At 42.6% G+C, this 26,929-nt stretch overlaps 1 protein-coding gene across 3 annotated transcripts in view; it reads right to left on the bottom strand.

The window, feature by feature from the left end:
* Positions 1-22,280, bottom strand: part of ulk2 (unc-51 like autophagy activating kinase 2) — a 35,968-nt gene extending 13,688 nt beyond the window's left edge. For 2 of the 3 annotated variants that reach the window (XM_010893263.3, XM_010893265.3), the window contains exons 1-11: positions 20,905-22,280; positions 17,108-17,200; positions 16,875-16,916; positions 5,943-5,975; positions 4,764-4,800; positions 2,369-2,542; positions 1,865-1,938; positions 1,586-1,687; positions 1,248-1,306; positions 1,064-1,146; positions 879-929 (exon numbers count right to left, since the gene is read on the bottom strand). In XM_010893263.3, coding sequence (XP_010891565.1) covers positions 879-929; positions 1,064-1,146; positions 1,248-1,306; positions 1,586-1,687; positions 1,865-1,938; positions 2,369-2,542; positions 4,764-4,800; positions 5,943-5,975; positions 16,875-16,916; positions 17,108-17,200; positions 20,905-20,994 — 838 coding nt within the window. In that variant the 5' untranslated portion in view covers positions 20,995-22,280. Of the gene's footprint in view, positions 1-878; positions 930-1,063; positions 1,147-1,247; positions 1,307-1,585; positions 1,688-1,864; positions 1,939-2,368; positions 2,543-4,763; positions 4,801-5,942; positions 5,976-16,874; positions 16,917-17,107; positions 17,201-20,892 lie in introns of all 3 variants that reach the window. The other variant, XM_034289768.1, reaches the window with a different exon arrangement.
* Positions 22,281-26,929: the final 4,649 nt, after the last annotated feature.

The following is a 26,929-nucleotide window of genomic DNA, read 5'->3' as shown; positions in this document are numbered from 1 at the left end:
ATAAGGGGGCCGTGTATAAAAACGGTTGCAATTCCTAAACGTTTTTTTTTTAAACCCTTTGAATTAAAGCTGAAAATCAGCACTTCAACTGCATCCCGGTTGTTTCCTTTCACATCCATTGACGTGGTGGATAGGGCCAACATTGTGTCAGTGTCCAAATACTTCCGGACCCAACTGTAAGAATGTCTTCTTTTTTTTTTATCCTCAAAAAATATTAGCAAAGCTAAAAATTCTTACATATAAATTCAAAATTGTTTTATTAGTTCTAACATTGAACCTTTTAAAGAAGTTTGGCCAGATCAAATAAGAATAGGGCTCTTTGAACACCCACACCAGGGTGGGATTTGCGTCAAATGAGTATGCTGAAAAGAACCTAATATCTGCAGTACAATATGGTTGTGGATCTTTGAAATTATGGGTCTGGTTTGCGTTTACTGGTAATGGGGACTTGTTACAGTCAACTGCATCATGAAATCTTTCAAGTACATTATTGGCTCAAACCTTCTGCCAGGAAGCTGTTGCATGTTCCTATGTCAAAATTCTGCAACGGCCATCACAGTCTGCAGATGTGAAACCCACTAACAACCTTCTGTTCTAAATTGAAAATAATGTAGTTCATAAGCACCGAACAAAGGATTTGAAGGACCTAGAAATTCTTATAACTATAATGACGAATGTATATAACTTCAATCTCAAAGATTTCTAGGAAAATGCTCAGTGCCACATTCCTCAAAAGAGTACTGTTCCTATATTACAATATAGCTCATTACCTGTGAGGTTTATTTCATACAGCCTCTTCTGGCTCATCATTATAAAGCGTGCTAATCATTCTGGAGGTAACCACTTAGTCCCTGCTTAGCGAAGAACATTCTACTCACATTTTTTGATGGCAGAGGCTGGATCTAGGAAAGGATGGCTGAAGAATGCATCTGCAGCAAAAGCAAGACGTAGGCATGATTGGTAGAGAAGTAATGTCATATGTAAGGATAAGAAAACTCTTATCGTTATCGTAAATATTGATTCTTAAAGTAAGTTCTGAACAGGAAGTTATTTCAGAACTCACCAAAGTCCATTCGGTCTTTCTGGTTCCTCTGCAGCAGGCCTAGTAGCAGGTCGCCAAGAGGAGGAGACGTCTCCCTCGGGATGCTGGGTAACAGAAGCGCACACAAACGCCATGTGTTTGTTAAAAACGCAACGTTTCATCCCAGATGGCTACAACAGATAGTTAACCATTCCTGTTGACCTACATGGGCAGCAGTGACTTGTTCTTTTCATAGAACATCCTCAGGTCTTGGGGACTGTTGGCCTAAACACACACAAAGGCTCATGAACACACACCACAGTGGACATTTCTATTGCATAAGGTATTTTGTAAAACTATTGAGGCTACTTTAGTCGTCATCTCCAGAACAAAAGATATTTAGCTTTTAAACTCTGAACTAACTTTTTTAACCTGGCCAGAGTAGCCTGTAGTGTAAAAGTAAAGGGGCGAGTGTGTAGATAATCGACACATTGTCATCCACCAGCCTAATGATATTAGACCGCTGGGTAAGGAGTAACCCCATATCAACACCATCGATCATACCTGGAAAGGAGGCTTGCCTACAAGACACTGGTAGATGACCGTACCGATGCTCCAGAGGTCAGCCTTAGCATCATAGTTCTGAGACATGATCACTTCCGGGGCCTGGTTACAGTTAGAGATCAGATGACAACGGTTAGAGGCTCGCCCTCAAAGGGCCGCTCCGGTTTCAGGTTGAGGAGGGAGCAGAGCTGTCGTCACGTAAGAACAAGCGATCGTCGACAACAGAACCCCAAGACATGCAGAGGCACATAAAACCAACCCAGACGTGCGCCCACTCACCATGTACATGGGAGAGCCACACAGCGTGGCGGCCATCATGTTACTCTGGAGGTATCGTGCAAAGCCGAAGTCAGCTGCAGGGGAACATGTGAAAGGGTTACTAACGGCAACACAACACCATTGTCTCGAGAGTCACCAGTTCCAAGTCTCTCAGACACTACTGCAACAACAAACCGTCCGGGAATGGCAATGTAGCAAACTAAATATAACTGTGGGTGTCAAAACAACTCCCTGTGATCCAAGCCATCACTGCGGAGGGTCGCGGTACACAACACTTGATAGAAGTGTGACACCGCTTAGACGATGCAGTCACTCGACGGCTCAAAAAGGTCATAGTCAAGCCACGTCTGTAACAACTATATCTGTGTACCATAAACATTATGAAGGACAGATCACGGTGTAGAGATAAGAGATGAGATAAGCTTGATGTTGGTGACGTTTAGGGGGCCTATTCTGAGCTGTGTGTTGTGTCTGACGGGTAAGGGGGCTGAGCTGGTCCGTCACCTATTTTGACGCGGATACTGTTGATGCTGGATCTCTTCCGGCCGGTGTACGACAGCAGGATGTTCTGTGGCTTGAGGTCTCGGTGGATGATGCCTTTACTGTTGAGGATCCTCATGGCCGCGGCGATCTGCTGCAGGAACACCCGAAGAGTGTCTTCCCGCAGCGTCCCCTTGGCTTGGGAGAGGAAAGCAGACAACGCTGTCCACAGCCCGTACTTCAACATGCACAACAAACAGTCTGGCAGGGACGCAGTGGGGAAACGACTACTACACCCACTCTGACAAACCACATGTATCCACAGAAAAAAGCGATTTCACCCAGGCTGCAGACATTTCCCTCTTTAAACTACATTTCCCAACAACTACACCCTTTCCATTCATAACACTTGGCAACAGTTTCACACATTTGCGTCCATCTCCCCGATGTGCCACATTAACAGAGACCGGTAACTGCCTTAGAATATATTGGAGTGATTAGGATATCAAAGGGAGGAATGCATTAGCCTTCGTCTTACTTTGGTCACTGGTGTTCAAACTAATACTTCTCTAATCAGTTGGGTCTGCGTAGAAGATATAGCTAGGCTACTTCCAGTAGAAACCTTTAGTGCATGTCGCTTCCCTTCGTTTTAGTGTGTTACCGTGGTGAGAGAGCAGTCTCCGTGTAACCGGATGTTGTTGTATGTAGCGTTAAGTGAGCGAATGTTAATCAGCGTGGCAGGTTTGGTAGTGAAGTCATATTGTGCCTGGGCCACGGCTGCAGTGAAACATCAACCACATGAGATAATCCAGTGAAATGCTAGCTAAGAGGATTCCTAGGTCTCTAAAGAGTAAAACAAACCATTAAGATCACAATGGATCCTGTATGGATCTAACCGGCCTTCCACACATTAAATCAGGGATTAACAACGCTGCCTGAAGTACAACACTTCTTTTAACTAACACGGTTGTGTAATTAACATTGTTGAGTGAGGATATTACATAAGGAGGTTTAGAGAGGGCAAGTTACAGAGAGAGAGACAGAGACAGAGAGAGACAGAGGGAGGGCATATAAAAACAGACTGAAAAAAAGCACCACAGACAGAGAGAAAGAGAGATAGACTGTGTACATTCTACAGACACAGTCTACCAATGGCTGAGGATGTGTCCAAAACAACATAAAAAGGTTCTCCTGATAACAAATGGAAAGGACATGGAGGCCAGAGTCCAGAGTGAAAACTGCTTTCCTCTGTATAGAAATTGAAGCAGATGCACTGGTACGTGTTGTTCTCCGTATGTTTAGAGACTCCCTTGACACCCTTACAGGGTCATGATGACGTCCTTGTTACACAAATGTAGCTACGCTGGGACTGACCCATCCCGGAACAGCCAGGGACTGACCAATCATTAAACTCCAGTCATGAAAAAGTAAATATAAAGAAAAGTTTATAAATATATATATACACACACAAAAAATTATATCACATTTATTCAAAGCCCTTTCTACATTAGCAGTTGTCAAAAAGTGCTTTTACAAAACACCCAGCCTGAAACCCCAAGGAGCAAGCAACAACAGTGCTGAGGCTTGGAAAACACACAAAAATCAGAAGGGACCAAAATTTAGGAAGAAACCTAGAGAGGAACCAGGCTCGGAGTGTTGACCAGTCCTCGTCTGGCTGTGCCAGGGGAACATTTTAAGAGTACAAATTGTAATAATAATTAAATGCATGAGGGCTGCATCCACAGTCTATAAAACCTAATCCAGGTCAAAAGCATGACAAGATGGACAAGGAACAACACACACCCACACGGTAATAGACAGGTCTCCAGAAACAATCCAACCAATTCCAGCCACAATCACTGGTAAACAAACAAAACAGCAAATGTTTCACTTCACAGCTTTCCAGGGGGTGTTCCCACTTTTCTCCATGACAGTTCTTGACTGTCACATGTACATACCCAAACGTGACCAGTGTTTTAGAAAATCACCAGTGAGTGTTTTACGTAACCATGCTATCAACTGACAGTCAATGGCACCACGTTTTGTTGCACAATACTAAACCTCACATGCAGATGACCTCCATATCAGTCTCCTATAAACACAATCAGAGCACGATGACGTCCAGTGCTGGGTTGTTCCGTGGGAAACACTATGGGAAATTAGTGACCTTTGAGTCACCTCGCTACTGGACCGGCGTCAGAGCTGCGTTGGCTTCAGTTCTTAAGAAGGGACACATTGTGTGAAAACCAGCAGAGACTCCTACACGCAGTATTGGAACACACGACACGAACGAACAAACACGTGCACACACACACACACACAGACGGCAGCCGGAGACAGACTTGCTGGCACCCCACCACCAGTTACTTTGTTTGGATGTATAATACCCGACGAGTGTGGAGACCAGCACCATGCTTACCTTGCAGATAGTCCGCCAGATCACCACCGTTGCAGTACTGTGGAGAGAAGAGGAACAAGGCCACTCCATCAGCAGGCTGTGTAGGCACAAGGCAGATGTACGCTACGGAGCGGAGGACATCTCTCGATAGCGCGTGTTCCCACAAAGCCCAGATAACAATGGGGCACGGCTAGTAATCTAATGAACGTGGTCTATCTGTACGGTTAGCCTCCTGGCACATTGGTCTAGACATGGGGAACAGGGAGGAAAGTGCAGCAGATGGGACTGTTTGAAGTCAAACGGGAGATTAAGCGTGGCAGTGTGAGTGAGCAGGGAAGACAGAACGGGAGAAAGGTGACCTCATAGCTACCCAGTCTATGACGGCATGCCCGCCATGATCTACACTTGTCAGATGAGCCAGCAATTTAATTATATAGGTTACCAGAGCGTCCTCTCATCAAAGCACGGGTAGGGGCGGGCCTTACACAGCACTAAATAGAGCACCTTGCTGCATACAGTCAATGGAGCTGGACGGCCGAGCGGGGGGGACCCTGAAAATGCCTCCACCGTGTGTTTCAATAGGTGCCAAAACGCTGGTGTGTAACTGCATCAAGACTCAAACATAAATCTCAAACGGCACTATCGGTCGCTACATATTACGGGCGGAGACCTTGACCATCGCGGCGGTTCGGGTGACGTCAAATCGAGGGGCATCGTACGAACCAATGCCATCGGCAGATTGATCATCTCGAAACCGAATGGAGGTGTGGCATTGACAGCAGGCTCCTAGCAATAGGACCATATGATGTTCTGTGTTCAGAGACTCATGGGCCGTCCTTTGTGTCAGGGCCGCAGAATAACAGGGCGAGCCCCACCCACCCACCCCCCACCGAGGCATGCCAAGGTATCAGATCCCCTGACACCCTATCCAGGAAGGTACAGCTCCACACACCCCAGCTGGTCACCGTTAACAGGACCAACACGGGCAGGGGCAGATTAAGTATTGCATAAGGCAAACAAGGCTTTGCTCTTGGAAAGAAAGTTCCTTGAAATCAGGGTGTGGATGTACTTTAGAGTGTTTTGACAGGGGGCCACTTCAGGTGAGAGGGAGACTGGAGAGGAGAGGGAATAAGGAAAGAAACAGGTATAGGGAGCTAGGTACAACATGTCACATGCAGTGCAGTGTGCTACTCCATGTACCTCCATGACCAGGAACACTGAGTTGGGCGTTTCCTGGAAGAGAAGAGAAAACATGGGTTTAGTGTCACATCAACTACATAGACGAACAGCAAAGAAATGACATTTGAAGGGAAACAAGGCTTACCAAGGCATTTGTTGTTACTTAATGTAATGTAACAACGAACACATAGAACACATTTTCTGCTGCATGGCCCACACTCAGTATAGCATTGTGAACCGGGGTCATCAACGTATGGAAGGGGGGAAGTGACAAAACTAAATCGTAAAGGATTAAAGATCGCCCGTTTGCATGACTGCGGTCCTCATGACGTGTGTGTTGTGAAGAGAAGCCAGGCAGACAGCCATCAGGGCTTCAGAAATTCTTCCTTTGAGCAAAGATGTCCTTCAATCAAAATATTATTCTGATGTATTTCAAAGATATCATATAGTTGAAATAAATTCTGAAGTATCTTTTGAGCGTATTAAAATGCCATTTCCAATCATATACTTAAGCAGGAATTGAGCAGGTCCATTTTAACAGAAGTATCACAATATACATATATCACTATTATACTTGAGTATCTACATAGTACTTAAATCCTATTTAAATCCTATTTAGTTCACAACTGAAGTAGTTCCAAACAGATTCTCTTTAAATATGCAGCTTTTTTTGGCTTGGGTAAGAAGACGTTGGACAAGAGCCAAGACAGACAAGTAGGCCCCCGGGTAAAGCAAGCAAATGCATCTGGGGGAGTGTTTGGGAGGATGTTTAAAGCACGCGTGTTTGTCAGGGCTTCCGTTAGCTTGTGAATGCTGGCTTTTGGCTGATAGAAATTCATTATGCTGCCTACCTTGCTTCAGTCACAAATTTTGGACATCCGGCCACACCACAATATCACTCACCTGACCAGAGGCATTCAGATTTTTAAAGCTATTTAAACAAACTTATGTTTTTACTCTCCAGTAGCCTAAGGCAACGTACGAGTCATATTAGAAACCTGCTAGTTGATGTAAACCCTTTTCTCAGATGAAATCACTCCCATCCATTTGTGGTTCATGCTTTTCAGAACTAATTTCTCAGTGCATAAAGAAACACTGCCACTTAATTGATACTGCTGTTTGCCCATTTCTGGGCATATAATGTGAAGAAATAACAGTTTATAATCCATTTAAAATCATGTTTCTAATCAGTGTCATCAGCTTCAATGCTTTTTACAGTTTTCATTTTCAGAGAGAGTTAGAGCTGCTTTGCTCACATCAGGTCCGCTGCTCAGAACGGTGTTCTCCGGTCAACTCCAAAGGTATGTGAATATAAAGGAGTTACATGCCCTGTTAAGATTAATTACTCTAAAAGTACATTTGGTCATTCCGAGCATTGTGGGTAGATCAGGTTACACGTCTAATTGGTCCGGTCAATACTCAAATAAAAATGCTGCTGGTTAAATGTGCATGTTAGGGTTAGATTCGGCAGCATATGGCAGATTAAGCATCTGACCCGTGAATCAAATTCCAAACAAAACAACCACAAGCAACATAAAGGTCATTTTCAAACCCATCAGCACCATTCTAAGAAGGTTATCCATAATAGGATGCAGAATGGATTTTGAACATGCGACATGACCGAGAAAAAATGATTTATCATGATTCTGGGTGTGAAAGAAATGTGCACGAAATGTTTCTTGTCCTTTCAAAGGAGCATATTCAAAAAAATGAAATGCCATTATTTTCCAGGCCTCAGAAGAATCTATTCCTGTACTACCAAGAGTCATCAGTTAGTGGACTGCATTACTGGATCTAATGATCTCTCAGCCAAGGTCTCCAGGTCAGAGAGCCTCCACCACTGACTGCTTTCCAGAAACCAGACACCCATTAACTCCACCTCACCTCCTCCCTGTCACCTGACTGCAGCCTGCAGTACAAGCCATCCTCCCAGGCAACTCCCATCCGCTAGGCTAGGGTTCATGCTGCTGTTGGGTTGTGGCAATGGGTGAGAGGAGCAGTGGAGGGGGGCCCATCCAACAACAAACCCTGAAGTCTGTGTGTGGCTGGTTTCAAACAAGATACAGTAAAGATGACATAACCAGCAACTGCCAGGCCCTGTTGGTATGCTCCCTGAAGAGGGGGATGGCCACAAGGAGAACTGGAAAAGAAGGGAGTTGGATGGACACTGGCCTTAAGGGGGAGGGTACCGGAGGTCCAATTAACAAAAAACATCCCCCCTTTAAATGCTATTCTTCAGTGTGACAAGGAACTTTCAGTGCTGTCCTAGTGAAAAATCCAACATCTGGGCTATGTATTTTCTGTGGTATTAAGTGGCCAATAAGAACAGTTATCATCAACCAAATGGGAGAAGACACCCGATGTGTCAGCAGTGGACAGCATTCATTAGGCTAGGAGTTACAGAAAGGAGACGCTCAAGTCACACAGGACCTGCTAACGCCAAAAAACAACACCAGCAATCTAACGTCACCAACCCCCTCACACACAGTCAGTCATAGTCTAATAATAAAAGCATTTCATTCCCATCCACTAGTTAGACGGACAACCACTGAGTCACCAGGCATTCCAGCAATACGACGTAAACAAGCACAATCTCCCACTGATTCAGCCCTTCACTGAAATGTTCAGAACGTCAACACCAGCATTGGGCCAAAACAGTGTTTTTCTCACCCCTGCTTGTTGCATCATATGGTTGTATCCGTGGGTCTATGGTTACATAAGGAGGGTGGGGGTGTCATATGTCATACGTAGAAATCCTCCCAGCATGCATGCACCAAGCAAACTAATCCGGAATCTAGTCTAAGATGATCTGTGCTCTCAGTACAAAACGGATAGAAACGGGCCATTACAACATGTTATCCTGTGATGACAATGATGATTTTACAGTGCTGATAGAGATCAACCTGTTAGTGTGGCTCAGAGACAGGGTGAACTTTAGGCCAGGCAGGAAACAGACATTTAATCGGCGGCACAGGATGTGCAGTTATTTTTATTCCACACGGTCTGTCCGGAGGTCGCACGCATTGTCCTGCTCCTCTTCTCTCCTCAGGCCAGTAAAGAAAGGTTGCAGCTTGCCAGGCAGCTTAAGAAGCCACCCCAGTACAACCAACAATGACCCCAGTTTTCAACTGTTGTTCTCAGAGAACAGTTCTGAAACAATCCCAGTGTGTTCTCAAAACCTACAGTGCCCTATAGGAGATTTAGTGTGCTGGGTCACTTAACTCCTAGAATTGAAATAGTATATTAATCTGGGTTTCTGTTCTGACTTGTATGATTGGGTGCAGAGAAAAGCTTGATGAAGGAATGCATGTAGAGGGCCAGACGGTTTCATTTCTAGGAAAAATCTAAATGATTCCTGAAAGCTCCCACATGTAGAAAGAACAACTTCAACTGGCGCATACACACACAAAGAGGCCCCTCTTTGCTGCTAGGACACAGTGTTCTATCAACGGAAGTTCAGGTTTTGTTTTGGAAAATTACAACACATGCACATTCACGTTCATAAACAAACCAGTCTCCTAACTTTCCTTTTTGGGATCCAATGTCAAAACAAAAAAGAAATCTTACTAGCCACTGCCTAAAATCTACTGGCCTAAACATAATTTACACTAATCTGGACCTTTTAATCACATTGTGGTCATGCAGGGCCTAGGTTAGCATGCATTCGCAATTTTCAAGTATTATTAGACAACTTTAGCTTATTACAATATTAATAACCTAGCCATATTTAACTGCATTGTTCCGTATTAAGTGTATTGATATTGGTTTCTAAAGAACACCTGAATTAATCTTTTACTTTGTTGGTCAGCTAATAACGGGTCAGGAACCAACTAGGAGGAATGATTCAAATGAGACTGGCTAGCCAGGAGGAATGCTAGGTAGCGTTTGTAACTTTTGCAGACTGTATCTCATACATTCATTATTGAAGACCTAAAATACATAAGCTCAGTCAAATAGATTGATGGCTGCTGCAAAATCCTCTGAACATCTCTCATTTAGTGTAAAGGCATAAACTCAGGCATATACAGATGGAGAAGTTGTATCGGGGCATGGTGGTGTTTGAATAAATGTCAAATCATATCGCTCAAACACAAGCAGCATTCTTTTTTCGTCAGCAGCCATTAATGGTTTTACATGGTGGACTGCAACAGAGCAGGTCGACAAAAACATCTCCCAATACAAGTGGGCAATCGTTAAAGTTGTTAATGTCTTTCTCTATGTTGTGTATTCTGTGGTTCTATTTATTAGGTGCAAATGTCACTGCTACTGGTTGGCAACATATAGGCACAGAATACACAACATCTACGCAAAGCTGAAATACAACCACATGCAACGGTTGGTAAGTATATAATAATGGCATATGAACAATGAGAACAACAGTCTACAGCTACTTTAACAGATGAACAGTACATCTATGTACAAGCAGGGAGACAAACACAGATTTGAATGTAGTATATTGCAGCTGTTTGGAGGTGGCTTGATAAGGAGAACATATTCTTGTTAGTTTTGGTAGGACAGATGGCCAGTTGCTGAGGGCCTCAGCACGGGGAAACAAATCGTTCAGGTGGAGCCAGCTCCATTTGACTCCAATCCATTAAAACGCTGTATGGAATTCAGGGGTTTTCTCGCCAACTCTCTCACAGAGTTCCTTTCATGAAAAACAGGGATGTACTGAGCTATATTGTACAGTACAATGTAGAAATGAGAAAAAGAGACACATTGTCTTCCCTGGGATTAGGGTCCTCCGCATTGCACGGCTGCCTCCCTCCTACTAAGTATGAAGAGCTCCATAAAGAACCAGGCCAGACGTAGCCTAGTACCAAGCTGGTGCAGGGCCAGCCTGTAATTATGACACTTCAGGCCCTGAATAAGCCCTGCAGCCTACCTGACAGGCAGCTCTACTCTAACACCCCTGGCTTTAGGAACACCATTACCTTCTGGAGAAACTAATGATTTAAGCTGTATTTTGTCATATATTGTTTCCACAGCGATTAGCATTAAATAAAGAAGAAAAAAACATGTATTTTATAGCCCACACAGTGTGTACTGTATACTGCACATGAATGATTGAGATCACACCATATGGGACGTGTGTCTGTAAGCTAGGTTTAGCCCACATTAACATCTGAAGTACATCCTCACCATGCAGTGGGACTTAAAAAGGTCTTTGTTCCTCGTCAGCGTTCCCTAACGAGGCACCAATGCACCCTTCCACGAACATCTGCTAGTCACCTAATAATCATCAACCCTAAACAGACCTCTTCTAGTGGCCCACCACCAGAAAAGGAGGCTAAGCTTATATCTAGGGCAGGGGTTTTGGAACAGAGCAACCACCAGATATCAGTTGCTTGCAGCACATTCATGAGCAGCTTGGGAGACAATTCTGAAGGTCTTAGTACAATTATTTAAAAATGTAATTGTCTTTACAGCTATGCATTGCAGAAAAATATTTATGAATTTAATAATTAACCAGACATTTAATATTAAGGTGTTGAAGTCTATCCCATCTCTGAAAGTTATTGGATTTATTATTATCTAAATGTTTGACAATGTTCCTATTTTCAAGCTTTTATCAGTAATTTAACACATGCAGTGATACACCACAGTACATGCTACCTTCAGTGGCTCTTCTGAAGCTAGTGTACATCACAGATGTTTGAAAAGCTTTATTCTGAAGGTGGTTAGTTGTTTTGAAACCCAAACGGCTTGGTCCCAACAGTCAGTATTGTAAGGAGACAAGTTCAGGGAAAAGTTGCAGGCATCTTGTGAGAAAATAAGGCAAATGCACTTATTAAAGCAAAGAAAAATGTAGGTACTGGTTTCTTTCAAACCTAAAAAAAAGGCCTTCTGATGTGATTTAATCATTATTTTTTTCCACTACAAATCAATCCAAACTTGGAACAAAACAACTTATTCTATAACTGAGTAATTTATTATCCTTATTTCACCAAGTACACCCAGGACATAGGAAACATTTGCTCAGGAGAGAAGATAAGATTGTGCCCTTTGAAAGCAAAAACATGTACATATAGCTTGCAACATTGCAGTTAACAGAAGCTCCCATGCCTGAAAAGTTAAAGAACACTTGAGTTTTACCGAAATCCAGACATCTATGCCTAAATAACATGAATTCAGATTAAGGGAAATTATCCAAGAGCACCTGCTATCATCTACTGAAAAGACGGCGGCAATACAGAAGCATTTGTATAACAGAAAGGTAACGAAACAAAAAGGGAGGGGGCAATGTCCCAATGCCCCAGTCTTGACACTTCTGTAGCTGTGTCTGGTCGTTGTTGCACAAGCACTGTACTTTACAGCTTTCTGGGTAAACGCAGTGACACTGAGCACATGGTGCCAGCCAGAACAGCTGATGAGGCTGGGCAGAGGCCCAGATGGAGAGGAGAGGGAAAGAATTGACGGAGAAAAGAGAGAGCCCAAAAGTGAGAGAAGAGTATGATCAGAGAGGAAAGGAATACATACAAAAACTCATTGAAAAAGAGAGGAAAAAATAGACCAGGCCAGAAGCCAGTGTTCACCCCATCTTGTCTATAAGAATCAGATGGTCAAAGAAAGGAGAATTAACAACAAAATAACCTAACAACCAAACAGAGAGAAAGGCCAAGAATGTAACTTGGGACTAGAGAGACTCCCCTACAATTAAGGGGCATCATGGTAAGATAAAGACTGGTGGAGAGTAGCAAGGAAGAAGCTAGAAAAGGAGGGAGAAGAAAGCCTAGAAAGAAAAGGGGTCATAGAGGGCTAACACCCATCCAAAACACAACAGTACTAACTTAATCTCCCAAAAGCTGCAGTCTCTCCTCTTTTCTCTTCCAGACCGCATCTCTAAGCCCCACTGCCTGTCTGCCAAGCGCGACAGCTGCAGAGGGGAGAAATGGGCCAGCAAACAGAGGCCCAGAGAGAGTACTGCTCTGCCAATGGGTAGAGCACAGAGAGACTGACTTCAGAAGGGAAATCTGAAAAGTCCCACCATCCAAACAAATCATTGGTTTAGAATACAACATAAACCAACGACAACAAGAGAGCAATGAATCCCTGTCCTCAAATGACCAACTAGAACTGACCACAGTTCTGACTGGGACAGACTGACGGTGTCTGAGACTGGTTGAGATACTTGGCCATTTCATTGACTGAAATAGCCTGTCAGACGGACATAAAATGGGCTTCAGTGGCAGACTAACTACAGAGCTCCTGTACATTCAGGAAATATTTTTATACTAAAGTGAAAAGGTATGGGAGTGTGTGGTATATGCCAGGGCTAAGGGCTGTCCTTAGACATGCCTAAATCGTAAGTATACAAATATTTATTGAATGTAGTGAATATTTGCCAGACATACAGAGTCTTCTTAAATTGTTCCTCCACCCACATCCCAGTCATTCCATTCAGGGTAAGTTTTAGCCATGAAGTAACCTGCCCTACAGAAGGCTAGTTCTTGAACAGGGCTGCCCAACCCCGTTCCTCTAGAGCTACAGTCCGGTGGGTTCACAGCAATGGCAATTACTCACACTTGATTCCAATAATAAGCCAGATGAAGAACTGAAATGAGGTCAGCCACAACTGGTGCAGAAAACATTCAGACGGTGGATCTCCAGCAACGGGGTGCCCAGCCCTGTTCTTAGAGGATATGCTGCCATATAAATGTGCTTGACTTTGAGGTGAGCCACAATAGCTTTAACATTTATTCCACAATTTGAACTCATCGTTGACTAACTTTACCTCCCTCTAGGGCCCTCTTGACTGCTGTCTAATCAACCAAGTGGGTTCTACAAATGGGTAGTGAAGAGTAAGTGGCTATTCCAGTAGCTAGTGCTAAACTCTTAACTGGGTCTGACTCCACTCTGTGACCACACTGCCACTTGCCTGCTCCCGGTTCACCCTGTGACCACACTGCCACTTCCCTGCTCCTGGTTCACCCTGTGACCACACTGCCACTTCCCTGCTCCTGGTTCACCCTGTGACCACACTGCCACTTCCCTGCTCCTGGTTCACCCTGTGACCACACTGCCACTTCCCTGCTCCTGGTTCACCCTGTGACCACACTGCCACTTCCCTGCTCCTGGTTCACCCTGTGACCACACTGCCACTTCCCTGCTCCTGGTTCACCCTGTGACCACACTGCCACTTCCCTGCTCCTGGTTCACCCTGTGACCACACTGCCACTTCCCTGCTCCCGGTTCACCCGGTGACCACACTGCCACTTCCCTGCTCCTGGTTCACCCGGTGACCACACTGCCACTTCCCTGCTCCCGGTTCACCCGGTGACCACACTGCCACTTCCCTGCTCCCGGTTCACCCGGTGACCACACTGCCACTTCCCTGCTCCTGGTTCACCCGGTGACCACACTGCCACTTCCCTGCTCCTGGTTCACCCGGTGACCACACTGCCACTTCCCTGCTCCTGGTTCACCCGGTGACCATGCCCTAGTGCCTTCAGTTAAGGCAGCTGATTCTGTGTCATTGCTATTCACTCCCAGGTAGAGGTTACCCCTTTCCCTTCCACATAACTAGGATCAGATCCACTGGCCCCCCAATAATAAACATAAACATGAAGCATGAAAACAGTCTGTAATAGGGAAATTAACACCCCCTACAGACAGCCCAGTAAGCAGGGATTTTTAAATACATTACCAACTAAATGAGGCTGACTCTATAGGTGGGGACTACATGAAGGGAGGGCCAGATGGGGAGAACAGCAGGGTCTTGATGTGAGGCTACATTAATACAGGAAGTGTCTCACTGTGTGGGCACTTTAAAAGCACTCTCTCCACATCTCTTCCTATGTTGCCCTCTCCCCCTCCCCCATCTCTCTCTCTCCCCCTCCCCCACCTCCTCAGTCTCCCGCTCGACCCTTCTCACCATGTCTCTCTCCCTCCCTTCCTCCCCGTTCCATCTCTCCCCAGCCCCCACCCCATCTCTCACCCTCTCTCTGTCATATCCCTCCCACCTACATCCGTCACTCCCCCTTTCTGAAATTGCTACTGACATTCAACTACTTGTATTAGGCAGTGAATAGGATCCAGAATTAGAGTGATTTCCACTCTGAACCAAAGCAACAGGACAAGTCTTGGACAAGTACACACCGGTACCATGTGGGCTGCTGGTGTAGCCAGGGCCAGTCATGGGTTGTCCTGTGACTGTGCTCTGTGTTTGTCAGGAAATGTACTGAGAAGCACCACTGTAACAGTCCCACCAGGTTAATAATTGACATGTCCAGCCAGTCAGGGTATGAGCTGACCGTTTAATTCCTGGTTAATGACAATCAGCTGTGACCACCAAATAACAGCAGGTAGCAACTCCGGGCACCGAAACATTTTTCTCCATGTGCAAACATATGGGAACGACAATCTGTAGTTAGTCAGCTATCTTATTTCACCATGATATGGTTTCTTTGTCTATTTGACATTGTGTTGTGGGCGGTCCGATGGCTGACGAAGCGTCTACTTTTGGTTGTGATATGAGCTTATAAAGACAACTGTTGAAGTCTGTTTATTAAGAATCCGGTTTGTGTTCTGAACAACCTGTTAATTAGAAGACAAAATAAAGGTTTCTACAAATGTTGTGGCATAGAATAAGTGTTAGAAGAGAAGCATTATACCCGTCTTAGTCAAGACAGCCTACCGTCTGTGAACTATAAGTAGCTGGCCTCCATGCATATTAGCGTGTTTTGTTAATATAAAGGTAATGAAAATAAGTAATGTCAGGGAATTTTAACATTGAACCCTGGGGCCAGTGAGTTTGAAACTTACTGTCCCCCAAATTTTTTTGCTGTCCCTCCTTCCAAAATCTGTAATTTTTCAGCGTAACAACATATATTTTAATACATTTGTTACTTAACATGTTTAACTCTTTATGAAGTGCATTCTGGATATATAAAACAAAAAATAATTTAATCACATTTCAAATTATAAAAATGTATAACAGATAACAGTCAACAAAACATTTGACTTTTAAACAAAACACTAACTCATTCATCAGTGGCGGAACAAGGTGACGGCTGGTCCGTCTTAGTTACTAGGTATGCGGTTGTTATAAGGCGTGCAATCACCTAACGGGTATCTGCATTTAAATTCCTGACCAGTACCATCAAGGGCCCTAAAGACGGATTGTCAGCCACCCACATGGCTGTCATGCATACCAGGTGCTGTTTGCTATTAGCATCGCTCATCAAGGACTGTTTGCAAAAGTTGTCAATACCTTCGTCAAAAGACCCACATTTGTCCGCTCTTGCGGGAAACTCACGACAGACGAGACAGTGCATCTGAAGTCCATCTAAATCGAAACAGGTACATTATTTTTTGCACTCAGGTAAAAATATTCGCTTTCGTTTGAGCTCGTTTTTATCCTTCGCCGCCTTCTTCACTTGAGTGACTCGCGCAAGTTTTTAAATATCTTATTGAAAAATAATACCAAACAGCCATGCGTCATTACTGCTCTTGACTGGTCAACAGCGTGCGCAGAGAGTTGCAAGGTAGTTATTTGTGCGTGTTCCAGATTACAAAACAACTGGAGGATGTTGAGTGTATATTCCAATTATAATTTTTTTCAATCTCATTTTTTATTTTGCGGTGGCCCGATCGGGACAGTGACTTGCTTATTAGTCCGACTTGACTTTTTACTGGCCATCGTTATTGTCGATCCCTGAATGTGCGTTTGCCATGAAATGCACTTCCAGGTCATAAATATATTCGAGGAGTATAAAGTGTGAGAAACACAAAAGATTACGGATAAGAGTATGAGGAGATCAGCACCCCCTTAGCTTCTGTGACGCTGGGCTAACTCAATGCCCAAACAAAGGGTTGATACTCGTGACCTGGCCTGATAACGTGGCACCATTTCCCAACAGCCTTAATATTTTGACGGCAGACACAATCACAGTGTGCATGCAATCAGATGAACTTTCCCTTATGTAAATGGAACACCAGATAAGGACTTACCTGGACATCATAAAGCGCCACAATGTTCTCGTGTTGGAGTTCCTGGGAAAGGTATGGAGAAAACAAGCATGAATAACATTAGCGACTGTATCGTTGGCATGACAACTGACACCTATTGATAATTACAACAAGGCCTTTCAGGTACCCGAGGAATAATGGAGGAGCAATGTCAACTCACTGTTTGAATATGTTTTCATGATAAGAGAGGAAATTATCCTAAGTATGCTATTCACCTTAAGTATTTTGATTTCCTTGCCAAGCAGGATCTGGGACTTGGAGAGGTTTTTCTTGTTAATGCTCTTGATGGCCACCTCCCAGTCAGTCTTCTGCAAACGGATGGAGGAAGGAGGGAAATAAAGGAACAATTAGTAAAGGCCCCTTTAAACATGTTCGGTCACCCATCACTCACAGGGGCATTAATATGAGTGTGTGTGTTTTGTTTTAACATAGTGAATTGGTACCAAAATAAAAAAAGAAACATGAAAACAATACCCCTATCAGGATCTTTTTAAAACAAGTACATTTCCCGGCATAGGGTTGGGTTTAGGGTCAAATTTAGAAAAAGGGCCAGTGTTGGCCAGAATGTTGGTTACTTTAAGGTTTTAGGGTTAGGCATTAGGGCTAGGTTAAGTTTAGGCATAAATGTCAGGTAACTGAGGTTCGGGTTAGGTTAAGGTCAGGTGCCAACAAGGAAAAAAACAAAAAAACTACCGTGTGTCCTTTAATAGCCTTTAAATGTGTTATTTGCATCACTGTGAGAGTGAGACGTGAGAGAATGAGACGCACAGGAAGAGAAATCCAACCAACAAGTTGGTTGTATTTTTAAAAAAAATAGGTGTGACACCGAATGAAAAATCTGCCAAAAGAGAAAGAGTTGCCTACACCAACTAACAACTAAACAAGAGACCAATTTTCTATCCTCAAAAGGCTTTCAGTGAATTGCTTAGAGACATAAGATCCTACAGTAAAGGACATGGCACAAAAAGGCATCAGAGCCAAATTATAAAAGTGTCCCCCTCGTGCAACAGAGAAAATGTTTCTATATTGACCACAACTCAAGCTAAAATAAAAGGCTTCCTTTGGCTAAGTGGAATGGATGGCACATTGCAATGGAGATCTGCAGAGACCTTCTGTGAATACAATGACGGCCGCTTCCCACATGTATCTAGGTTAATAGGCATCCTCGTTCTGTGCTGCACCTCACTCAGCCGCAGGGCAGGGCTGGCCTGGCACTGGCGCAGGGAGGCAGCACGCAAGCAGGCAGAGAGGGAAGTGTGCGCCAGCACAGCCGTATCCATCCCCACTCTGACAGCACGCACAGCCAACCATGACAGGGAGCAAGGCAGTGCAGCAGTCTCCCCACACAGCAGAATGAGAACGTCGGCCGATGCTGTAATGCTGAGCACAGGGGGACTGGAGATAGTTTTTCGCCAAATTGTTTTCATTCATGACCAGTATCTTTGCCATTATGACACATAATGACAGTGAGAGACAAACTTAGTGCCGAATAAGCACCTTACACTGGAGTAACACGCCTGAGAAAGAACAGACCTCCTTAAAACACGGACAACAACAGATGATAACACGATGACACCGGGATGATGCATGGCCTTGACCATAACGTCATGGATGAGAGGCAATTGGTGTCAACGTGTCAGCAGAAATGTATCTTGAAAAACAAGTGTAACTAACGTGAGGATCCATGTAATTATACCTTAGTAAAACAGTCTTGATAGCATACTCTAGCTCTTCACCGGGCTTGGCTTCCTATCCCTAGCTAACTGCATCAGTGACTATATTAGGAGGTTACATTAGGCTGCCTCTGACAGTGTCACCTGACAGTGCTTAAAGGATGAAGCAATCCATCAGCCCCGTGGCAAGCACCAATAACCTCCCTGTCGTTTCTCCTGCATCTAGGTGGAAAGAATCCTATAAATAGAAGGCATGCAGATGCAGGGTTAAAAATATTCTGTTCCCGTGATGCCTGGTGCACGCCTGTTCAACAAACGGTAGAAAGGACATTAAGTCACACAAACGCGACCGACACACTGACAGCACATGATGAAAGCTTCAAGGTACATCGTAGCCTGCGCCGCTGCTCTGATCACAACCCTAGAACGAGACTTTTTCATTAATCCGTAGAATCCATTTCATTCACAGAACGACGACCTACTGGCGTTGGCTAGCAACAGCTTTGTTGTGTGCCACCATGCGCTGCTTTAACCGCACATCAGAACATTGCACGCGGTAGACTACACTGTTGGTGTGGTTGATGGTTGTGATGAAATGGGCATAGTTTGTACCTGCGAGTAGTAACCGAGGCAATATTCAAGCTCGTGTTTGTACGCCCAAACCTCCATTTAAACAATGAACAAACGTGGATGTTTGCGCGTACACTTTCTGTAGAACAGAGGCTATTTCGAAGGCTAAATAAGTAGGCAAATTCAAATGAAACAGACAGGTGCGCACGATAAGAGACACGGCATGGAAAACGTTTGGTTTGATTCGGTTTGACAGGGGTGGCAGCCGTTCACAGGCCTTCTAACGCGGCAGGATACAAGCTACTAAAACAGTCTGTTGGCGATACATGGACAATTGCCATTTCCATATCCTGTGCATCCAAACATGGATTGGACCACAAGCTTGGTAGTACTACTCCGAACACTAGTACATAGGCCAAGGTACTGTACAAACATAGCTAAACAACAGCTTATAGGGCTAGGTAGGTACTGTTCAAACATAGCTAAACAATAGCTTATAGGGCTAGATAGGTACTGTACAAACATAGCTAAACAATAGCTTATAGGGCTAGATAGGTACTGTACAAACATAGCTAAACAATAGCTTATAGGGCTAGATAGGTACTGTACAAATATAGCTTAAGAACAGCTTATAGGGCTAGATACTGTACAAACATAGCTAAACAACAACTTATAGGGGCTAAATCTGTACACACATAGCTAAACAACCGCATATAGGGCTAGATAGGTACTGCACAAATATAGCTAAACCCCATCTCATAGGGCTAGATAGGTACAGTACCATTATAGCTACACCCCATCTCATAGGGCTAGATAGGTACTGTACCAATATAGCTACACCCCATCTCATAGGGCTAGATATGTACTGTACAATTATAGCTAAACACCAGCATATAAGGCTAGGTACTGTGCAAATATAGCTAAACCACATCTCATAGGGCTAGACACTGTACAAATATAGCTAAACCACATCTCATAGGGATAAGTACTGTACAAATATAGCAAAATTACAGCCCATATGATCTCAACATGAGAAATGACAGGCCAGATAACACTTTACTGTAGATGTCCATGATAAATCTGTCCATCTTTTTGTATGGTGAAAACACCTTCACAGTGGGAAAAGCTCTCATACCGCAGTCTGCAGTGCAGCAGGGTAACATTCTCCCTGGCTACCTAACACAGTGAGCGAGATGTGGGGCAGGCTCAGTCACATTCTCTCCTCTCTGTCCTTCAGCTGTGCCTTGGTCAACTGCCCCATACAAACAGAGCACTGTTTTGTTCACAATCCCATCCTGGATGGTCTGAGAGCATTGGTCAGCGAAAAGGCTTTTTTTCCTCACTACGTGACCAATCAAGGGAATATGATGAACACTGTACCATCTTCTTCCATTGTAGATATACAATCCATTATATTAAATGTATTAACTATTATTGATCACACTGTGGCCACAGATGGAGACATATAGACCTCTAGCTAGTACCAACAGGACAAAAACAAGCGGACTCCTTTCTCTCCACCATGTATAAGCTGGCTACGTCAGCGAGCAATTCACTGCTGTTTGTCACCCGTTCCATGAATGAACGGCTCGCATCCATGCACCCAGTCCCAGACCATAACACAATATTGCACAACATCATACATACAATGCAAAATAACATGCACGATCAAATCAGTAAATAAGGTTATCTGAACTAACGTAAATGCATTTATGTTTAATTATTTTTTAATACGTTTGTTATCAAAATATAGATACCTAAATATCTACCTTTCTGTGCCTTCCTTTGAACACCACAGCGAAAGCCCCATGTCCCACCAGGTCCTTTCTGCTGTACTCAAAGTCTCCAACCGTCTCCATCGCAGAAGCAACTTCCAAATGTAGGCGTCAAAAATGTTTATTTCTTCGGTGATGCACAGTGAAGAGTGCTTTCTTGATATCAGAACACTGGTACAACCACGTATCCACACAGAAGTTGCATTACTAGTCTAAGTAGCGGATGATTATGGAGTTTACACAAGGCAGGGACCCGCTCACTTGCATTCTAGTCCACCTTTGATAATGGCCAGAAACAGCCAGGTGATGATGCAATTGATCACGTTTAAGATGCGAATGTACGGTACTGGAATAATTATTCACTGTTATTAACGTTATCCAACTACTAATTACAACAGATTGTGGAATTTTTAAATCAAGTCCCTAACTCCCAATCTGACACGGCAGTCAGTTTTCAGAATGGATAACAACTGCAAGGTACACAATTATCAGTCCCTGCCGCCAGCTGTCATTTTCTGACCCAGACCAGAGGAGTTAGCTAGCGTTTCAACCTGGCTAGCTAGATGTGGTTTTTAGCTGGCAAACACGCTACGTTAGCTCAAAACTGCTTCGCTTGACATTCTACATGATGCCAAGCATTCTGGATAAATAGATCGCAAGCTTCAAAAACCCACAGACATTTCAACTATCTAACAGAGAGTGACATGAAGTGACAAGCTCCATGTTTCCCATCGCATCGTATGATCCTGACAGACAACCATGCTAACACTATCGTTTAGCTAGCTAGCGAATAACATTTTGTAGGGACAGTACTCCACTAGCTTTAAAGTTAGCTTGATGTTACTCGCTAACTAAATCGAATAACAATTTATTTGAGAAATGGTCATACGATTGCAAGCAAAGAATGCAGGCATAGATACAGTATTTGCCTGAACAGCAGTATAGTAATATGTTTTGAACCAGTCACAGCTAGCTAGCTGTCATAATAGTGATCTGTGGCAAGATGTTCTTTCCAGAAGACGTCTCTTCTCTTGGAAAACATCGGCGTTTTTGCAGTTCTCTTCAATGTAATCCAAATGACATCTAACACTAACGTCATTCAAATCGCTGGCTTCTCATCCGAAACTCGCCGGCGTTCGTCGTCAAATCTCAGCCAGAGCGAAAATCCTTAGGTCACTTGCATAGCAACTGATCATGTTAATCTTTACAGTACGAGAATAAATGTATCTTGGTTAATAAAGGTAATATGCAAAAATGTTTTGGTTTAACGTTAACTATTTTGCGTTACACCTTATTATCACGTTGGCCAAGTACTGTTTTATCTAGTTTACTATGTTACTTAACAGCAGTAGCAATACAGACCAAATGCCGATAAAGGTGCATTTACAGGCATTTATACCATATCCCTCCGCGGACTACGTCAACATGCAACATCTTCCGCCACAAAGACATAGTTCCATGGTTTCGTAAATACGCTAGTATTTTTTTCCCAATGTTAATTAATAGAGAAATAATTAAACTGTTAATTAAACAACATTTTTTTGTTGGCAACCATAAAACGAATGCGTTTCGTAGCATTATATATAAAAAAATACGTTACATTAAATGAGGAAAAAAATACGTTACATTAAATGAGGAAAACCTTAAAATTGGAATCGCAAAAACCAATCATCTTAATTAAAATAAAATGATATCGAGTTGTTATGCCAACTAGCATTTAGTTGCACCACATATATAAATGCACACCATTCAATATTTAATACAAATACATGGAAAAATAAAATAAAACGTGTAGATCCAAAAGACCTATAAAGCAACTACTTTCGTAAGTGCTTCCATTGTCCAAAGTACAGCGTTGAGAAGTGACAGAGAACTAAGTGACAGGTCAGGAATAAGACAAACATTTATATATAAATTAACTGAATGCATTTTCAAAATAAGAGCTGTTCCTCTGAAAGGGGGGTAAATGAACAAACGTCTGCAACCGATCTCCAGCTCATATGGATTGTGAGCGTTGAAAAGTAGACAAAAAGATGGATATATTAATGTAAAATTAAATAAATACAAAAGGACGGCCAGTGACTTAAGTACAGCATTTATATTTACATTTTAGTAATCTAGAAGATAAAGAATCCTAACCCGTAATTGAGTAGTTTCAGTTCTATCTGCATTTGGTGCTAATATGAATAATCAAACATGATGACTTTGGCGCTGTCTATGAAAGAAAAGCAAGCGATTTAAATCCTAAAAGAAAAGAGGAACTCAATTAGAACCATAGCACAAAAGTTGGCAACATTTTAGAATGTCATGAAAAAGAAAGAAACCACTGGAATCTTCAGCAATTGGCAACCAGGTCGGCCAATGAAAACAACCACCACTGATAACAGATAAATGACCAGAGCTGTGAAATCCAACCCTAAAATAAATGTCAGTGAAATCAGCAACAACCACCAGAATGTTGGGGTGAAAGTGTCATAATCTTCTGTTCGCAGAAGATTTCGGCAGCAGAATTACCAAGGCTACACAGCAGAATACAAACCTTTGATGAGATGCACAAAGTGAAAGGCCAGATTAGAAATGCTAACAAGTTGAGCAGCTAGGATGGTTTGGAACAGTGTTTATAGATAGATGATGAGACAAAGGTGCACATTTATTAAAGTGATAGGAAAGGTAAAAATGTGGAGGAAACAGGAACTGCAGATGATCCAAAGCATACCACCCCATCTGTGAAGTATGGTGGAGGTATTATCATGGCATGGCCAAATTAATTGAAATGTTCCTCATTTGGAGGGGAAAGCACAAAAAGGTTGACACATAATTGCACCAATCATCAGAATAACCACGATCCCTAAACCACAGATGCACCCTAAATCTGTATAGTGCATCTTTTGGGCTCTTCTAAACAAAATAGAAATTATAGGTAAAATCCATTTGTTTAGCTAACTCTCTAACTTCAACTGATTTGATATAAATGAGTCTTGTTCCTATAGAAGCTTCTTTGCAGGAGCTTTTAAGGAGCAAACTAGCACATATCGAATGTGAAACTGAAATGACTTAGTTTCACTGTAGTCACGTGGATATCAAAATTATTCCTAAGAATATTGAACATGACCGCAGTTACTGGCTAATTTTTCAGGCTGGTACCAAGCTAAAGCAAGCAGTCCTAGGTTTACTGCGCACAGCCTATTGTTTTGGTACTTGACATTGCAAATGAAAAGCTTATTTGATATGTGAAATAATTTTATTAGAAATGTTCATTTTCACATGCAAATACCCAAACACAGTTCCATAGCTATAGTGTTTTGTCAACAGCAATGAACTGCATTTTGTTTGTTTACAGACAGTCATGAAAGATAGCATGCTAGCTGATGATGTAGCTGAGTAAGCCGGTCGAAGGGAATAGTGTTAGGGATACCAGCACAGCTCACACATTGTTCAATATGATCCACTCACATCTAGCTAAGTTAGTAAAAAGCTTGATTAGCTAACGTATGTTTTCATGAATTTGGATTTGCCTCCTCCCGGAAGTTGCTGCAACAAGTACAGCTGATAAAAAAAGATATTCCAAAGAAAACATGCTGACAGACAGCCAGACTATTAATCAATAAATACATAATATATTATAATGTTGTAATTTTGGATGGCTGTGACCTTCGAGCTCTCAGGTGGGCACTGCATTAAAGACAGACACGATTCTGAAGTGGACATCACTGAATGGTCTCAGGAACACTTCCAAAAACCATACGCTTCCAATGACCACAGTATGTCACTGCATCTAGAAATGCAAGTTAAATATCTACCATGCAAAGAAAGAAAGATCCAGAACCACAGCCACCTTCTCTGGGCCTGAGCTCATTTAAAATGGACTGAGGCAAAGTGGAAAACTGTCCTGTGGTCTGATCAATATAAATTATAATTTATTTTTGGGAATCATGGACTCTGCGTCCTCCGGACTAAAGAGGAGAGGGGCCATCCAGCTTGTTATTAGGGCACAGTGCAGAATCTTATTAGGGCAAAGCCAGAATCTGGGATGGTATGGGGGTGCGTTAGTGCACATGGCATAGGTGACTTGCACATCTGTGAAGGCACCATTAATGCTGAACAATATATAAAGGTTTTGGAGCAACATATGCTGCCATCTATACCACGTCTTTTTCAGGGAAGGCCATTGCTTATTTCAGCAAGACAATGCCAAACTACATTCTGCACGTATTACAACAACATGACTCCGTAGTAAAAGAGTATGGGTGCTAAACTGCCTGCAGTCCAGACCTGTCACCCACTGAAAACATTTGGCGCATTATGAAACAAAAAATATGACTTAAATCCTATGTCAATAAAGAATGGATATATTATTTTTTGTTGTAGTTTTCCTGGAGTGTGGGCCCACAAGTCTCCCGGATATAAAAGCAAGGAACGACGCAACACTTACATAGTATTGTGTTCATCTGTCTGTATTTTGTGTCTTTTTTGTGTGAGTTTGTGTGATTGAGTGTGAAATTATGTATTAGGGAAAAGGAAAATAAGGGGAAAAAGAGAGGGTACAGAAAAGAAGAGGCGATGCAACACAGTGGTAAACATGCGCCTGTCCCAACTTTTATGAAATGTGTTGCTGGCTTCAAATCCAAAATTGGCATATATTTTCCCAAAGACAATAACATTTCTCAGTTTTGACATTTGTTGTGTTGTCTTTGTACTATTTTCAATTAAATAGAGAGATAAAAGATTTGCACATCATTGCATTCTTTTTTATTTGCATTTTACACAGCATCCCAACTTTTTTGGATATAGGGTTGTAAATGAAACTATCAAAGGTAAATAGGCCCATAGCCTGTGTTCTCTTGAGAGGCAGGTATGCCTTTGGCAGCCTCCCCTAACAGCAAAGCTATGCTGACTGAGTCTGTATATATAGTCAAGCCTTTCTATTAAAATGGAATTATAATTACTTACAATATAAAATGGTTTCTTTTCTAGGTGGTTGTGAAATGCAACCGCTTTTATTTAAATCTGAAAAATTATTGGGTATATTCCCAATTATCTCCATAGAGTCGTAATTTTCTACTCAGGCACTTCTGCCCAAATGTTTTTGCAATAGCCTGGGGACAAGGTTAGAGGAGAATGGGTTCTATGACTGGAGTATTTTTAGCCAGAACCTGATTGTAATGTTGATTTTGATGTTATTTTGATTGCATAGAAGGCCAGTCCATGAACCCTATAACATTGCATAACATTGTGTCCTGCATAACAAGTGTACCCATGTATTCCATGTTTAGATCCTTCTAATATTTTAGTACCAGGTACAGTGACAGCAGTTTGACTAGTTGATGGTACGAATGTAGTTACAGCAGTAGCAGTAAGAGCAGGAGTAGAAAATAGTGAACCATTCTTCTTTTCCTTTGTACACATTACCCCCTAGTGGATATATTCAGGTATGACATGGCATTATTTTGTAAACTCATTCTGGGGTTTGATCATGGAGGTGGATGTACATTATGGCAAGTTATTTTAACAGCATGTATTCCTTGGAACTGGCTAACAATTTAAACAACACATTCATTAGTTACTGGTAAGTATTCCAATTGTTACAAGTAACGTTTTCACTTTTACTAATAAAATGACTGGTGAATCAACACTTACACGTTTCAAGTTTCAAGGTTTATTCGTCAAATGCACTGAACAACACAGCGTCATCCTGCACAATGAAATTCTTGTGATATGGCACCCAACAACTACGTAGTGAGAGTTAAGAAGTAGAATATTTAAGCAAAAATATAGCCAGACAAAAAATAAATAAAGCAACAATATACAGTGGGGAGAACAAGTATTTGATACACTGCGGATTTTGCCGGTTTTCCTACTTACAAAGCATGTAGAGGTCTGTCATTTTTATCATAGGTACACTTCAACTGTGAGAGAAGGAATCTAAAACAAAACTCCAGAAAATCACATTGTATGATTTTTAAATAATTAATTTGCTTTTTATTGCATGGCATAAGTATTTGATCACCTACCAACCAGT

This window comes from Esox lucius, chromosome 1, assembly GCF_011004845.1.
Source record: "Esox lucius isolate fEsoLuc1 chromosome 1, fEsoLuc1.pri, whole genome shotgun sequence".
NCBI classification, from domain to species: domain Eukaryota; kingdom Metazoa; phylum Chordata; class Actinopteri; order Esociformes; family Esocidae; genus Esox; species Esox lucius.
Note: the sequence above shows the minus strand (reverse complement) of the source record. Positions and strands in the feature narration are given on the sequence as shown.